Source organism: Lipophrys pholis (assembly GCF_963383615.2).
Source record: "Lipophrys pholis genome assembly, chromosome: 1".
In the NCBI taxonomy this organism is placed as follows: Eukaryota; Metazoa; Chordata; class Actinopteri; order Blenniiformes; family Blenniidae; genus Lipophrys; species Lipophrys pholis.
This window is the reverse complement of record NC_137635.1, coordinates 9,860,401-9,878,168: the sequence shown is the minus strand read 5'-3', so window position 1 is coordinate 9,878,168 and position 17,768 is coordinate 9,860,401. Positions and strand designations below refer to the sequence as shown.

Sequence of the window (17,768 nt, the reverse complement as noted above, 5' to 3'; positions counted from 1 at the left end):
CCCTCCTGTGTCCTCTACGAGTTATAAAAGGTATTTGAGTTGTTGAGATTTGTAGCTGTCAATGTTTGCAGCCTTGTTTTGTTGATGAACCGACATAGAATCTGTTTAAATGACCGTTAAACACGGTTAAAATACTTCTACAATCTGCAGCACGAACCTCTCTCATTCTGCCGTTAATCACATGAAACATCGACATTCTGTCTGTTTCTTCCTCCGCTGAGTCCAAAGCTTGAAGCATTTCTTCAGGCGAAGCCTCCACACGTCAGCTGCTTGCGGAGATGCGTCGTTTCCATGGCAACGCGAAACGTCGACAGGCAACGACGTGACGTTGCGTCGTGACGCACGTCTGGTACGTAAAATAATCAAATCGTTCAAACAAAGTTTGTTTTGTATAAACATTTGTTTTCCAGGACCAACTTTAGTACTGTTGTTTTATATTTTTGACCCAAATCTTCTTACATTTAAATAAAACAAGTAATGAAGTTACAGTTTATTCATTGGAGATTAAAGAAAATGATTTTCACTGATGAACTAATTACAATCAAATGATACATCAGATGTAAAAAGCAGTATTGTTTTACGCAAAAGATTTGATACAACCTATATATAGAATTTATGTTTTATTTACCTGATGTTGTTATTCACTGTTTATCCACTTTTGCTGAGTTATTATCGCGTTGCTTTGCACTAGAAAGAGCAAATCCTTCTCGATCCTTATAGTTGCACTGTGGTAATTTGTCGGTTGTTGATCCACATAAGCAGAAATTAGATCATATGTTAAATCTTTATAAGACCCTCTGAGTGCAGTTTTAATTTTCTCCCACCAGGTGGTGCTAATATTCAACGCGTGTTATGCAAAGAACCAGGGCAGTGGTGAAGCTCTTGAGAATCCAACACGGATTTGTTTAATCAATCAAATCTTTCTATATTTAATTCTTATTTACTAGTTTATCATTTCAACTGTTACTGGATATCATTATTATTTGTATTTATTTTATTATTATTATTATTATTATTATTATTATTATTATTATTATTATTATTATTATTATTATTATTATTATTATTATTATTATTATTATTATTATTAAGCTGATGGAGTTTCCCCCTCCTATAATAAAGCCGCTGTGTGTTGCGGGTTAAAACGCCCCGCAGAGCTCAGATCCGCTCAGTTCAGTCGAGCCGCTCGGAGGATGAACATGGAGGAATAAACACCAGCGAGCAGGGCGATGTTCAGGTAGCTCATCCTTCATTTCTCCTCCATTGCTTTAACCTTAGGGTGAAACACGGACAGGATGTTGATGTTGTTATTATTGTTGATGTTGTTGTTGATCTCCGCTCCTCGGTTAATTCTGGTTACATGTTTGACAGCTGAGCTTCATCATCTTCCTTCTCATCCTCCTCATCACGTGAGGTTGATCCGTGTTTTATATCAGACATCATCATCAGATCCGAGCAGGTAGAAATGCTTGACTCTCGGCTTTTGGATAGATTGTGAGTTCATCTCCTCCCTTCAGGCGCTTGGTTGTGATTTTCACCACATGATCAGCTCAACAGGGTCTTTTTATCCTCACTGCTCATGGAAACACACATTTCTGTACATGGAGGCGTGTGACCGCCTCGAACCCTCCTTGGGTCTTATTTATGGAGCATAACCTCGTTTTTAACGTGGAATAAAGCTTTTCTTTATAATATCACAAGAAAAACACCATCAGGCCTGTCCTGTCAGAATAAATATCTTGTGTTGCTTGTTTTACCTTTTGATTTCCCCTCTGGACTGCTGGATTGTAATCACAAGGATTCAGGAGAAAAGGTTTCAGGTTAATCTTATCATGTTTTTCTTGAATATTTGTTATTTTTTGTTGTTTAAAGACGAGATTTGTAGCATTTTTCAGTTTTTGGACTAACTCCGATTTTTTTCACCCTGGATTTCAGTAAAGTCTGAACAGATGAACTCCCTGTTTCCTCCTTGTATATAAAGAAGGATAACTGGCAGCTTATTGTGGTGTAAGTTTTATTAAGTTATCCTTAAAAGTTTCATTTGTAGCGTCAACTTACCAAATGATTCCAGTTTGTTGGGTCAGCTTGACAATGAAACACTATTTCAAAGCTCCTAGTGGAGATTTGATGTTTTTTGAATTAGAGTTCCATCTTTAAATACACTCAAAAATGTGAATCATGTTCCCCCAGAACATTAAACAATAATTCAATGATTCATAAAACAGGATTTCTTCATGTTAACCCTTTATGGTCCATGTTATACCACACCCAGGAGTGTTTTCTCAGGACATTTCATTAGTTCAGTCAGTATAAAACAACATTTTGTGTCATTAAAACATGAAATATCTTTAAAAAGCAACACACTGTCCAAAAATCTAACATATTTCACCTTTTCAGCCTGAAAAAGTCTTTAAATTCAACACATTTCTCACCGGATTCTGTAAATCATTGGCTTCATGCTTCTCAGCACCATTAGTCTGACTAGATATATTGCATTATTAGAAGAAAAAAAAATATGCCTGACTGAAAGCATTGGGCACATACTTCTTTAATTTGTTCTAGTTGTATATGTCCAGTGCTTTGCTCCTGCAGTTTCTCATAGTTTATTTATGAAGTTTTCAAGTTAAATGCTTCAGTAAGAAGAAATTTGCTTTACGAGCGCTAAAAGGGAGAAAAACAAGCAGCTACATTTCTAAAGTATTGTAAAAATGATAATGTAATATACTTATCGTTTTCATCACTGTACAATTATGAGTTCGAGAGACACTTGAAGAAATGAGAAGTTACAGAAATACATAATAAACCACCAACAGAGTCAATTAAAACGAAATGAGATTTTCTTTAAAGTCAATTGCTGCACTGAATCCCTTAACTATTAATTTAAAATCACTAAATACAGAAATGTTCGTTTCAGTGTACAAGTGAGCTAAATATTTCCGATGTATTTATTTATTTGATTTGTTTGTTTCTATCCCCATTTTTAGATGCTTCACTTAATCAGTAAAACTGCTCATGAAAGGGGGAACCACTCCCTTGGTTCTTGTGCAGACGATGACTCCTCCCCGTGTTCGTGTTAAATGTGGCTCAGCAGCTCCTTCATCTCCGAGTCACTGTGACTTTGGTGTTTCCCAGTTTTAACCAACCGATTAGAAAAGTGTTGCTTCGGACTCTTCATGGCAGAACGCTGAGTCGGGGGTGAAGAAAAGGGAAAATGAAAGCGTTGGTCCGTAGTTCCACCACAGAGTGACACATGGAGTTTCTTTTAGCTGATATTTCTTCTGCTCTTAGTTTGATTTCCCTCCTGGTGGAACGCTTCCTCCTCTTTTTAAATACGCTGTTTAGCAGGAATCAGACCGGCTATGAAAGAGAAAGTATCCAGCATATTTATCCTCTCTCATTGAGGCCAAAATGCATTTGTTCAAACGTGAAGCTTTAGTGAGCCTGAGGAGGCAGTTTGCAGTGTTGTGTGGGGAACTGGGAACTGGGAACGGGGAACGTGGAACTGGGAACTGGGAACTGGGAACTGGGAACTGGGAACTGGGAACTGGGAACTGGGAACTGGGAACTGGGAACTGGGAACTGGGAGCTGGGAGTTTGAGTCACTCTGCTCCGGTCCGGCGGCTTTACTGATCATTTCTTTCGTTCCTTTCCAGATTTGTTCATCATGGAAATGGACATGATACCGAGATTCTCCTCGAAAGACGAGGAGATTGACTTCTGGAAGGGACTTTCTCTCAAATACAAGAAAAGGTACGTCACTGTGATGAAGACGTTGTATCACTGACTCCAGTGTTCCAGCGGAGTGCAGCGGTCACTGGGATTGTTGTTGTTTAGCTCCGTCAGGAAACCAGAGGAAGACGGTCTGAAGACGTCCGAGTTTCAACAAACAAAACTTCACTGTGGTTCCGTCTACGTTCCCTTCGTTGCTTTTGTCTTTAAATCCACGTTGACTCTTCTGCTTCTGCAGCTCTTGTCTTTCTGTTCCGGTAGAATAAACAACACAGAACGACTATTTTATTGTTGGAGGACAATAAACAGAAACATTTAGTCAGTCGGACAGAAGCTGAGCTCACGCTGTGGTTTACCTGGAACCACCTGTCGTCTCTCTAATGAGTTCACGATGTCTTCTGGCATGAAGACGTTTATCATTAAACGTATCAAATGACTGTTCAGACCTGAGGCAACGTTCCTGTCCTTCCCTTCGTGGTCTTGGTTTGGAGTTTAGAGACGATCTGATAGCGAGTCTCTGGTTTGTTTCCCTGGCTCAGAGGTTCTAAAGAAAACATTTGTTTTATATGAACGAGGTTTGTTAGAACAGGAAACAATTAGATTAGAAATTAACCCTTCGAACGCAGGAAAGTTTGTTTTGATGTCTGTTTGTTAAGCCGGATGTTAATGAAACGTGATCAGACTGACAGGTTGCCAGTGTGAGTCCTTGAGCATGACCTTTGACCCCGGGCGTTGCCCAGCTGCTTCTTATGAATCAGTTTATTACAAAGTTTTGCTGTACATTGGTTGTATAGGAGACAAATGAAGCTTCTTTTTTTTTTTCTAAATTTCACTTTGTACCACGAATGAGCTTCTTCTGTTATTATTACACTGCAGTTCCCTGTGATCGATTCTTCAGCGAAAGGCCCTGCTGTTTCTGATTAACGCCTGGTGTGTATTTGTATTTCTGTGGCCGGGTTAGACCCCCTGTGGTGCCACATGTGACGGTGTCATTCGAGTCGAGCTTCAAAACGTCTCTTTTCAGCCCTGAAGAGACGAGTGGCGTTTCACTGTTTCTGGAGTCGCTCCGCAGGTTTCTCGTCTCCGAAAGGCTTTAGGTCATGACTCCCACTGCTGGTCACCACTCGGCCGCTGAACTCCGCAGGAACGAGGTGAAACCGTCTTGTGACGGGTCAGGATGACGACCACACCTGCTTACATCACAGTCATCAGAGCGACGAGCTTCCTGCGGGGGGAAAACCAGTTTTTCTCTTTTCCACGGACTGAAATAGATTTCTCTGAGGCGTGTGACGTTAACGACACTTTGAAAAACCCTCACAACTATTTTCTGTCCACATCAGATAGTTTATCTTTAAAATCTCATGAAGAACATCGTGTACTGACTTGTTTAATTTGTCATGAAAAAAAGAATCTTTTAAAAAGCAGTTAAAGGACCTCATGTGGTGCTTCAGGACACTGGTAGTGCCGGGAGTGTTTTGAACGCATAAAGAGGAAGCGGCGGCGCGCGAACGTGGCCCAGCGACCTCCAAACAGAGAGGAACCAGTTTTTTGCTGTTGCTGAACAGAAATGGATTTCCTGGCTCGGCGCTGCCTCCATCACTTCAGCTCACATGACGGACGGTGACTCCGGTTTCCATTTTTAGACAGCCGGCCCGGCGTGCGTTCATCCGTGCACCAACACACACTTACATAATCCACAGTTTGTGGTGACGCTGCCCTCCGGCCGCGAGGCCGACTCCTTTCAAGGTTATGTCAGTGACTCCCTCCAACACTCGCTGGACGGTTCTCCTGAAGCGTCCAGGCTGCTGAACGCTTTGAATCATTTCTGGGGTTTATTTTAGTAAATATGTCTGACAAATAGATCTGAGTATAAAGATGTGTTATATGGTCTCAATCTGGATTACATCTGACATTCTTAGGGTAGTAATTTGTATCTAGGTTGGAGCTCCACTAGGAGAGGTATTAAGATCTTTAAATTTAATGGCTTTAGTAAAGTTGTTATCCTCTTGAAGCTGGTCGCCATTACAATTAGGTTAGAATGTAGTATTCTAGGTAGATTATCGGAATTTTTCTTTCATTTAGGCTTTCTTGTTCTGATTTCTGATATTTGAATAACCTGAATCTGACAGTTTGCTGTTAGTGTTTATTAGTGTTGTGCCGATACCGATACCACACTAAAAGCTGGTATCGGTATCGGCAGGTACAAACTATTAACTCGCCGATACGCAGCGCCGCGTGTTTTTCTCTCTCCCGACTCTCACTCACCGCTGCCCTGAGTCCTGATCCATGTATGGTGACGTATTCAGTGCAAGCCAAGGAAAGCCTCACATCTATATTATTTGTTATTTTAATTTAAATTTAACTGCGGTTGCACTACTGTTTTAAGTTTATTTATTTTTTGGCATTTGTGAGCTAAAGCTCAGGTTTAAGAAAAGTTTATTGTTTTTTCGGTTCCACCCGTACCAGGTAGGAAATAAAAAAGTTGTCCTACATTTACTGTGTTGGTGTTGTTTTTCCTGTTTCACAAAGGGTTAAGCAGTGCCAGATGAAGCCATGATAGCAATGATTTATACAACCAAGTGAGTATGCAGTTCTTCAGAAATGGAAGAAAAACAGGCCATATCTTTTTTTAAACACTGTGATATAGGCAAGTATCGGTATCGGCCGATAGTATGCAACCGGGTATCGATATCGGGACACAAAATTGGTATCGGCACAACACTAGTGTTTATCTACTGATCAAGTTCTGCTCTAAAAACCTTCGATGGTTCGTTGATGGACTTGTCCTCCACGCGGCCTCCTTCTGTCGCCGCTCGCTGTTTGAACGCTGCCGTTTGTCTGCCTGTAGCTCTCAGGAGGCTCACGAGGAGCTGCTGGAGTTTCAGGAGGGGAGCCGCGAGCTGGAGGCGGAGCTGGAGGCTCAACTGGGTCAGGCGGAGCACCGCATGAAGGACCTGCAGTCCGAGAACTACCGGCTGAAGAACGAGGTGGAGAGTCTGAAGGTGAGCAACACATAAGAGAATAATGTAGAAAAAATATTTTAAAAAATGAAAAAATAAACTGAATCAAAAAATGTGAATCTATCTAAAGTATCAAATGTCTAAATTAGTAAAAATATGGAAATTGCAATGTTCACGTCACTAAATAATAATGATATAACTGTTCAAAAATAAATAAAATGACTACAACTAAAAATATATAAATCTAAGGAAATATCACCTGTGGCCTTTTAAGGGAAAAATTAATAACTGAATTGCAGCAAATAGAAAATTAAAACTAAATAAAATAAATAATATAAATACAAAATGCGAAAATATAGGGAAACAAAATGTGGATGAATAAAAGTACAATAAATATAAAGATTCATGAAGAACAAACTATATACAAGCTGAATTAATCAAAATATAAAGAACATAAATAAAAAATACCGAGTTATATTTAATAATTTGGTAAATGTTGTGCTAATATAAAATAACATTTCTTGTGAATCTCACTTAAAACTGAATTTCTTAAAAAAAAAAAATGAACAATGAATGAAAGAAACTAAAAAAAGCTTTTATTGTTTTGGTTACCTGCAGCTTTATTTAGGTCCCCCTGAAATCTTATTATTTATAAATACCGAATATTAAAGAATGTATTATTCATGATAGTTTTTTATGTCTCGGTGAAAGAGGACGACGTGTTTTCATGTGTAGCTGGAATCAATATTTCATGTCTTTTTTTTCTCTGTGGTCTGATATTGTCCTTCAATGCTCTGACGTGAAGTCATGCTGTAGCAGCTGCTCATCCTCCTCCTCCTCCTCCTCCTCCTCCTCCTCCTCCATCAGTGAAATCAAATCCATCATCAGTACAACTTCATGTCTGATCATGTGTCCAATGTCCCAACCGGTGCAAAGCATGATGGGAAGGATCCACTGACTAATCAGATGAAGTTCTTGGTGCATATTGTAGTTTATCAATAATTTAAGTTCTTCTCCTCTCTGAGCGTTGGCGTCTTTTCTGGTTCTTAGTTTAGAAGAGAACTCAGGCTGCTGCTGTTTTCTTCGCAGTAGGAAAACACCGTTTCTTCAGTGTTCCAGTCTGAGCCGTCAATCAGAGTTTTAAAGGAAACCATGTAGGCCGGTGATGGAAGAACCGTCGCTCCGTTCACCGGAGGTCAGACCGACTCCTCACCTGAAGGTTCCTCCCTCGGTGGTGAGCGCCGTCCTGACCACGTGAACGTGAATCCACAGAGTCATCTGAAAGCTAATGTCACGCTGAGGCCTCTACGTTTCCAATCTGGCCACCTGCTATGCTCCTGGTCTGACTCCCCGCTGACGCAGCTGATGCAGCTGAATAATGCATCAGATTGCGTCTCGCTCTGTGCAGCCGGTGAGTCAAACCTCCAGCAGAGACCAGATGATTGCAGCCGGGCGTCTTGATAGCTTCAGGTCTCCATGGAAACGATGCTCAGCTGATTTCAGGCTGTTAGAGGAACTCGTCAGTGTGGTTCTGTCACTATCTCAGTAAAGTCTCTGTATCACATGTGAGGCGAGCTGCAGAGCTGCTGTCTCTCTCTTACTCAACTATTTGGGTTCACATGTGTAGTTAAAGTTACTATGAATATGATCGATTACATGCGGAGGAGGATCAATGAAGTCTGCGTTCCTTTCTTTTATATTTTTCTGTTTGAAGCCGTTGAACTGGAGGAGCATGAATTCTGTCATGTGATTAACTTAAAGTTCTTTGAACAACATGGACTGACTGCTACATGTTTGGTTTCAACATTAAACCCACTTCTGAGTGTCGATTCATTCATAAAATGATGTGACTGCGTAGTCTCAAAGGGCTTCTGTTTGAACATCTGGACTTTTCTGCTTCTTCTGTCAAACCATCGGCATCCAGATCATGAACCGTGTTGACCGGTGGATCCATCAAAAGCTTGTTTTCAAAACGCTCCGATCCCTTCATCAGTAGAACTCAAGAGAAATGTGTTGAAAGGTACAAGGTTGTAAGAGAAAACTCAAGGAAAAAGGAAGGCGTGTCTGATTCTGGAGAATCACAGCCCTGCATGGTTTCAAGTTGTGATATCGGAACCTGCTGGTACCTGATATGATGCTCAAACGATCCCATGCAGATACCGAGACGATACTATGGAGATACAATATAAATAAATACTACACAGGTACCATAAACATACGGCTGAGATACTGACATGATAGCCAAACAATACCAAGCTGGATCCAATGTGATACCAATGTGTTGCTATGCAGAAACTGATCTCATATTAATAAGACATGCAGATACCATCAAAACACTATGCAGATGCTCACATAACACAAATACAATAATATGCAGCTGTGATGGCGATAACGCTCCGGTACCACACTGTGAAGGTGGATACGTGGAGCTGGAGGTGTGGATATTCAGCTCTGCATCCGCAGCAGCTGGAGGGTTGAATCTGTGGAGTTTCCATGTTTCCATGCACTCGGTCGGGGCTTAACGCTGCTCGCCGTGTTTGATTCAGACCTCGTCGTGAGTGCAGATGTAGGTCAGACGGGCCCGGTGCTGCTTATCGAGCCGATTGTGTCGGAGCTGGTGGGAATATAGGTCACTGTTCACATCAGCTCTCCTGACGGGGAGCGAGGACTGAGGCGACGCTGAAAAATGGATGTCGGTTGCCTGTCAGGAGCCGTAAAATGCTTTTCCCCCGGGTTTGAACCTCCGCTCCCCGCTGATGTTTCCTACGTTAAATGCGTGTTTGTCTTCATCAATCTTCCTCCTCCTCCTCCTCTTCCTCAGGAGAAGCTGGAGCAGCAGTACTCGCTGAGCTACAAACAGATCTCCATGCTGGAGGACGACCTCGGACAGACGCGCTGCATCAAGGAGCAGCTCCACAAATACGTCCGAGAGCTCGAGCAGTCCAACGACGACTTGGAACGAGCCAAAAGGTCTGTCAGCAGAAAGACACGGAAACGTATTCTTTCTTCCTCCAGGCATGGTTGAATTCATCAAAGATATCTTCCATTAGGAGCTGAATTGCAAGAGAAGTCAGTTAATAAGCAGGAGCTTTGTGGCCCAATTAGAAAGTAGTATCGTATCAATTATTCAAAACTTTATTAAAAATATATAAATGAACACACATAAGCATATTTGATGGAAAGTCATTTTCTGATATAAACAAAAAATAAATTACATAATATATATTGATGAAAATTATATAAATAAAATGCATAAAAAAGGTTCTTAAATGATTTGATATAAATAATTTTATTTAAAAGATAAGTATCACATTTACATGTCATCTAAAGTATTTACACATCAAAGCAGCTACTTTATAATCTCAGATTAATTTCTATGAAAATACCCTAAAGATGTTTTCTCCCATTACAAAATGTCTGAAACTCAATTCAATTCCCTTTTTAATCTGCACTAAACTGAATACCTAAATGAATGTAGCCTGCAGACGTTGCTCGTTCTGTATGTGACGATGATTGCTGCCGTGTTTAGAGCCACCATCGTGTCTCTGGAGAACTTCGAGCAGCGTCTGAACCAGGCCATCGAGAGGAACGCCTTCCTGGAGAGCGAGCTGGACGAGAAGGAGTCTCTGCTGGTGTCGGTGCAGAGACTGAAGGACGAGGCCAGAGGTGACCATTGATCGCACGTCACTGGTGACCCCTCACATGACCCGTGGACCTCCCTCACAGAATCACCCGGTTCTTCCCTGCAGACCTGCGGCAGGAGCTGGCCGTACGCGAGAGGCAGGCGGACGTCGGCCGCATGTCGGCGCCCAGCTCGCCCACACAGGACAACGTGAAGATGGACTCGGCCATGCAGGCTTCGCTCTCCCTGCCCGCCACCCCGCTGAGCAAAGGCCTTGACAACGACTTCGCCAACGCCACAGGTAGCTGCTGCTTCATCACCGAGCGCGACCAGACAGGAAGTGCTTAAAGGGCTCCTATTATCCAGCTTGTCAACACTTTCACTTGTTGGTCCAAAAACGTTGTATTCAAAGTTTATTTCCACAAATCCAATTTTACCTTGATTTTCCTCCATTTGAATATTGGATCATAGGAGCTGCATTCAGAATCTGCTGTGTCTGTGTGAGCTGGACTGGCTCCGCCCACACATGTCCATCTTGGGAAAAGGAGGAAGTACTTCCTCTTGTGGTGTCATGTGCCTGAACAGAACTGCCTAATTGTGGGAGGAGTCAAAGGGAGGGCCTAACTTGATTGGGATTGGCTGAACCCCCGATGACACTATGTAGGGTTTGATTTCTGATTGGCTGGTTGGAGCAACACACTTCAGGGAGACAAGCCAGGGAGAGGGAGGACAGACTTTCTTCACTTCTGGGGCGTCAGTCCAGGTTTGGGGACGATTAGTACTGTTGGAAAACCGTTAGAAAGTGAATTTAGCCTAAAATGACCACGTTAATGAAGAACAGCTGAACCTAAATTGGCCCAATCAGAACAGGCCAGGCGGAACCAAAAGGTTGTCTGATGCTACATGAAGCCTTTTAACCTGCTCCTGCCAGCCTGTAGCAACATTCACCTTCACGGGCCGCCAACTCACATCACATTCTTCTTATCGTGAGAACTAATGACGCCTTCAAGGACCGAACTCCCTGTAGGAAATCCCAGACATTACAGTATGTGTGAACGTGACAAAATATAACATATATATTGTTGGAGCTATTTGTGATTTGTTAAATTTAGGCTTAAGTTTAGTTACAGCCTAATTTCTTTCTTTTGCTAAAGTTAATTTGCTTTATTTTTGCATTCATGCGGATTATAATAAATAATCATGATTGTGTAATTGCTCTTACTTATAGTGAATTTTAATTTCTTCTCTCCTTTCCAGTTCTGTCTAACGGATACGGCAGCAACTCTCCACTGACTCCGTCCGCCAGAATATCGGCCCTCAACATCGTCAGTGACTTACTGCGGAAGGTCGGGGTGAGTCCTCCCGTTTCCTGCTCCAGGTTTCAGGTTGAAATGTGGCGCTGGTCACCCTTGTTGTAAAAAGTCCCTGTCTTTAGTCTCCTCTTCCTCCTCATCTTTTGTCTCCTCATCTTCCTCCTCCTCGTCCTCCTCATCTTTTGCCTCCCCGCAGGCTCTGGAGTCGAAGCTCGCCGCCTGCAGGAACTTCGCCAAAGACCAGAAAGCGCGGAAGGCGTTTGCGCTGGACAACAGCAACGCGCTGAACGCGAACACGAGCAGCTACCAGCAGGCGCTCCACACCTCGTACTTCGACAAAGCGTGAGTAAAACTAAATGAGCTCCAGAGCCTCATAACCGTATTTTCTGGACTATAAGTCGCACTCTTGTTGTTTGGAAACTTGTCTATCAGACCATACGGGTACGGACCGTCTGACCTGATACGGTGCCGTGGACTCGGTCGTCCTCCGTCAAGTTGAACGTTTAGTATCTGAGGCGTGTGAACGCTGGAGGTGGTCGTATTCACGGCATTATTTATTTATGTGTGTTCGTCTTAAAGCGAAGATGCTCGGTAACTTTTGCTTATGTAACTTTTATACCAGCAAAGATCAGTTAAAGTGTGAAAATGATAGTTTCTTTAATGTTCCGTCCCTTTTCAAGCCCTCATCAACAATAGGGGTCGTTCTCACTCCACTTTTTCTTTCTCTAAATAAAACCTGATATTAGGACAGAAACACTCTGCAGTGGATGGAATGTGGAACCTTTTATTTTTCTCAAGTAAATGAGAATTTAATTTGTTTTTAAATGTGGAGTACCTGCAGACGTACGGACAGGATCTATTTTCATAACGAAACAGTCCGTTGAAGGACAGTTTGTCTAGTTTGAGAATTTTAATCAGTAAAAATGGTGAAATATGTTTGATTTGACTCTGTTTGATGCCGCATTGGTAGAATTTTGACTTTATATTTAGACGTAATAGTGAATCATACATCTTGTTACTGATGTTTAGATGACACCAAGCGTTTGGGACGCAGATCTCATTCGTTTGTTTCATGTTTGAGAGTGAAAACAACAAGCTGATCTAATCTTTGATGACGTTAATCACTCTTCAGCTGACATTTCTCAGCTTTGTGTGAAACTCAAATCATTTTTCCAGACTTTAAAAGCCACTAAAGTCCAATAAAAAGGGTTAATTTGTCAGTGAGTGTCCTGCAAAAGGGTTAAAGCGTCTGAGGACCATCAGATCGGTGCACAACAACAATTGATTAAGTATCGATCGGAAAATAAAATTTTTAACTTCAAATAAAGTAGAAATCCTCCCTCGGCTTCACACGTTGTCATTTCCCTTTAAACGTCTTTTTACGTCTGAAACTGTGGAAACTGTCCCGCCCCGTCCTGAACTTGCCTGGACCTCCTCCTCATCCTCGGTTAACAAACCAGATAAACCAGTTGTTCTCTGTCTGACTCTCCCTGCTCGTCCCTGCGGTGCAGTGTGCCGCCCTGCACGGAGCTCCTGGGCCGCAGGGTCGAGCTCTCAGGGCAGAAACTGAAGTATGAAGCTTCTGAAATACGACGACCACGTAAAATGTATTGTTGGTTTGCGCCTTTCACCGGACAGCCAATAATGGAATAATTCACAATATTTTATTCATTATCATGATGACGTTTCGCGAATAATCTATTAAGTTATATGAAGGGTTAGGGTTAGGCTTTTCAAAAATCCTTTTTACAATTTACTAACTTCAGCCAATTTCGTAATGTTCCATGAATAAAACAGTATTTCCTGGAAATGGATGTGACAGTCTTCAGATTGATTTATTAATAAAAACTTTCAAAAGATGTAAAAAAAAAAAAAAAAAAACATCTTTAGCTGTTTTATGACAAAATTGTTAAGTTATTGGCTTTAATCCAGAACTGCTTGTTCCACTCATATAAAACCCAGTGCAGCTGATCGATCAACGCTGGACGGCTTTATACTTTATACTGATTAATGAACAATATATGATGTCTTTTAATGCCACAAACATTTGGGACACAACATACTGAATTAAATTTGCCTTCATGAATATTTAATACCGCGCAAAATACTGGGACAATAGATTAATGTGCAGCGATTTATTACGTCTGGAAACGTCCGTTTCTGATCTAAATCAGCCGTTATTGTTTCCTCGTGGCTTTATTGATCTGTTGTTTTGAAGCTCAAACCGACTTTGTAGCTTTTTTTTCTTTCAAATTCAGGTTAGTTTGATCGTTTGCTGCTGATTTATGGAAATCACTGAAACGCGTTGGACAGAATCCAAGAGAAGGTTTGGGCGATCTCGTATAAAATAACACAAATAGGTTGATTCTTTTAGAGGAAAATATTCAGCCTCGTTTCATTTGAAGCTGCTTTGTGTTTCTTCCTGTTCCAGTGTTTTGATCTGAGCTAAAGTCCGGCAGGATGTTTGATTAGAACCTTTTAACTTTCTCCCTCAGACGTTTTTTTTCTGTTTTTTTTTTTGTTTACATGCTTCTTTTTCTTTTTAAAAGACATAATCCTGCCTGGACGGTCTGTAATCTCCTCACGTTCCAGATTATTTGCGTGTTAAAGTGTCTTTTCTTGTGTTCTGCAGCAGGACGGTGAACGGGCTGGAGACCGGCGGTCTGCAGGCCGTCACCGTCCCCCCGGCCGCCTCCGGCCCCGGGCTGCTGCCCCTCGCTGTGTGAGACCCACCCACCCACCCACCCACGGAGAGAGGACACACACACACACACACACACACACACACACACACACACACACACACACACACACACACACAGACAGTTGTCCCGTCTTCCTTCTCTCTCTGTGTCGTGTTGTGAATCTGTATATTGAATGTTTGTGTCTCTGCCGTTTGCTCGCGGACTGAAAACAATCGTCTCCGGTCTGTAAACTCACTTTCTAAGAGCACAAGATCGTCAAAAAGAAGGGAAATATTATGCAAATATCATCACTATTCTTAACAACATCATCAAAATGACTGTTTTGGTTGGGGTTTTTTTTAATGAAAACTGTTCTTTTCAACGTTAATTAGCAATAATGGCTCTTCTTGGCAGTTTGTGGAGGCGGCAGGTCTGCCGGGTACCAGGGTGTGACGACGTCCAGAAACACAACATGAGATTCCAACAGATTACTGTAAGCAGTTACAAGTAACTAAGTACTGACCTCATCTGACATCCAGATTATAGAGCACCTTCCTCCTCCTACTTTTTTATATCGAGTAACTAGGGAAAAGACTATTGCTTGAGTAAAATAAGTAACTAGTAACTAGAACTACTGTGTGATAACAATAATCCAGCTTCGAGCACATTAGAGGAAATAAAAGTAACTGTGGAGTTACTTTTTTTAGTGTTTTAGTGTTAATTATATTCAGTAACTTGTAAAGTAACTCCACTACTTATGTCAAAAAGTAACTCATACATGTAAACACTGAGTGTCACACACACACACACACACACACACACACACACACACACACACACACACACACACACACACACACACACACACACAGTGACTCAGCTTTGAGCACATAATTAAGACACAATGAGAAAGACGTTTAAAAAGGTTTAAAAGTTCCTTTTTTGTTTGAAGTGACCACTAAAGTAATCACATTACTTTCAAACAGGAGCAACTACTGACTGTAATCACTCATTTTTAAATCAACTCCTGTGTCTTGTCTTTTTTCATGATCTCTTTGCCAGTTGAAATATTTTTTATTATTCATTTGTGAACATCGATCACGCCTGGTGCCCGGGGGCAGACCCCCTGATGAACTGCGCCCCCTGGTGTTTGATGAGTCTCTGTGTCTCTGCGGTGAGCTGCGTGAACTGACTGTACAGTATTGGTCATATTGATCGTCTTTAATCTGTGATGGAGATTCTCTTTAATCCCGTTAATTCTCGTCTTTACTTTGAATGAATTTTCACAGCAGGTTAAAAAGAAGACGCACTTTTTTTATTTCTCTTTTATTCACGTGCAATACGACCAGTTTGTCTGTGGCTTTAATTTATTGCAGGTTTTTTTTGTAGCATGTTTCAATAAAAATATTTAATCTCACTACAGTGAAGGTTCGTTGCTATTTCTGGAACGATTTATAGCTGGAACATAAATGATTTTTTGCTTTTCAAATGTGAAAAATCTGCTGAAACTTTATAACTTTAATCTTAATTTCTATTCGTGAATCTTAATTTTATTCAACCTTTAAATTTCCTCTTACCATTAATGTTAAATTTTCACTCTCAAAATTGTCTCTTGGCTTCTTTTTATTAAACATTTTAAATTAATTTGAATTTCATTCTTAAAATTTAAATGCTGGTATTGATTTAAGAAACAAAACAAAACAAAAATCAACAACAAAAAAACATTATTTCTTTACGATGTGAATCTCAAGGCTCATTTATAGATCAATAAAAGATGACATTCACTTCTCAAGTACAGAGTATTTCTGTAACATACAGGAGCTGATACAATAAACATTTTCGTTATTAAAATTATTCTTAATGTTTTGCTTTGAATTCCCCATTTAAGCTGCTCGGAACAGTTTTCATAAAAGGGTATTAATTCTTTCATCTTTCCTTATATTCATCATCAAACTGAAAGAAAATTCAGAGAGAAACTTGAAAATAGGATGAGAAACCCTGAATAAGACATTTTCAATCATCTCGTGCCGCTGCACAGGTTTTTATTTGAAGTGTTTTCAGGATCTTCTGCCCCCTGCTGGACAGTCAGGTGAGTGCAGGTGCAGAGTTGATCAAATCATCACTGAGACACAAAGCTGCTCTGCATTACTTCTTCTCCTCGTGCAGCAGAAGTGTGAGGAAGATGGTTTCACTCGTCCTATACAAAATAAAGTCGGTCCAGTTCTTCATCGCTGAGTGCAGTTTAACAGCTTCATTCAGTCTGTGGCGGAAAGTTTCCAGCAGCTTTTATCCATGTTTCTACTCCGCGTCACGGTCTGCAGCGTCCTTCAGCTCAGCGACCAGGAGGAAGAGGAGGAGAAGGAGGAGGAGGAAGAGGAAGAGGAGGAGCTTCAGCCCTGCTTCTTCTTCTCCACCAGCTCCTCAATCTGCCGCTGTCTCCTCTCCAACACCTCCTGAAGCCGGGCGTCGTTTCTCGCTCGCTCCTGAGCCCGAAGCTCGTCCAGGTCCTCAAAGAACCTGTGTCTGCAGGAGGAAGAGGAGAAGGAAGCTCCATCAGACCATTCAAACAGTGTGAAACTTGAACATTCACTAAGATGGAATCACAAATTAGAAGAAAAAAAAATTATCCTTCAATCATGCAGAGACGAATCATTTCTTCTTCACATGTTCAACTTCTTTTCATCATTTAATTTCTGTTGTTTGAGAAACAACGCTTGTTTAACTTTCACCATTTTGCAGTAAAGAATTATTTAGCTCAGTTTTATTTCCTCGGTTGGTTATTTTATATACACGAGTGGTTGTTTACATTTGAGTTTTTGTTTCAGTTTGCATTTTGTATTTTTTCCTCTTGTTATTTCACATCTTAGTGATTCTTTTTATTTGGTTTTTGTTTTAAAAAGTCCATCATTTTACTCTTTTTGGTGATTTTTTCTCTCCTTTTCATTTCAGGTCAAATGTTTTATCATTTCTTATTACTTTTTTTACATTACAAAAATGTTAGTGTTTTTAAATTTCAAGATTCTTCCCTCATACTGTTTTTATTTTAATTTGTTATGAATTTCTGTAGTCAGTTCTCTGTACTCTGTGTAAATGCTCACAGTTGTGTTCTATCATATTTTAAAAAATATTTTTTTTATTTCTATTTTCAGGCCATTTGTGTTTAATTCTGGTTATTTTATTACATGTGAATACTTTTATTTGTTCTCTAATTATTCTGAAGCTGTTTTGGGATTGTTGAGTAATTTAAGATTTTCATTCTTCACTTCTTCTTTCTGATGGTTAATGTCTTTTTTTCCCCATTTTTTGACGGATGTTTTATTGATTTTTATGATGGATATAATATGTCGTTACATTCATGGTGTGTCTTTTTGTCTAGAGAAGAGAAGAGATTAAAGAAAGACGCTTGTTTAGTGGATTTGAGTTAAGAGACAGTTATGTGATTGTTATTGAATGTTTGACC

General features: G+C 40.7%; 1 protein-coding gene across 1 annotated transcript; it reads left to right on the top strand.

Moving 5' to 3' along the window:
* Positions 1-1,170: 1,170 nt before the first annotated feature.
* On the top strand, positions 1,171-15,727 carry ndel1a (nudE neurodevelopment protein 1-like 1a). Its single transcript, XM_080465823.1, has 9 exons — positions 1,171-1,237; positions 3,654-3,750; positions 6,578-6,731; positions 9,511-9,659; positions 10,219-10,355; positions 10,439-10,612; positions 11,569-11,663; positions 11,821-11,966; positions 14,257-15,727. The coding sequence occupies exons 2-9, from the start codon at positions 3,665-3,667 to the stop codon at positions 14,348-14,350; spliced, it is 1,035 nt and encodes a 344-aa protein (XP_080321949.1). The 5' UTR covers positions 1,171-1,237; positions 3,654-3,664; the 3' UTR covers positions 14,351-15,727.
* Positions 15,728-17,768: the final 2,041 nt, after the last annotated feature.

Coding starts and splice junctions, on each gene's coding strand:
- ndel1a (XM_080465823.1), top strand. CDS start 3,665: ATGGAAATGGACATGATACCGAGATTCTCCTCGAAAGACGAGGAGATT. Junction 9,660..10,218: donor GACTTGGAACGAGCCAAAAG/GTCTGTCAGCAG, acceptor TGCCGTGTTTAG/AGCCACCATCGTGTCTCTGG. Junction 11,664..11,820: donor ACTTACTGCGGAAGGTCGGG/GTGAGTCCTCCC, acceptor GCCTCCCCGCAG/GCTCTGGAGTCGAAGCTCGC.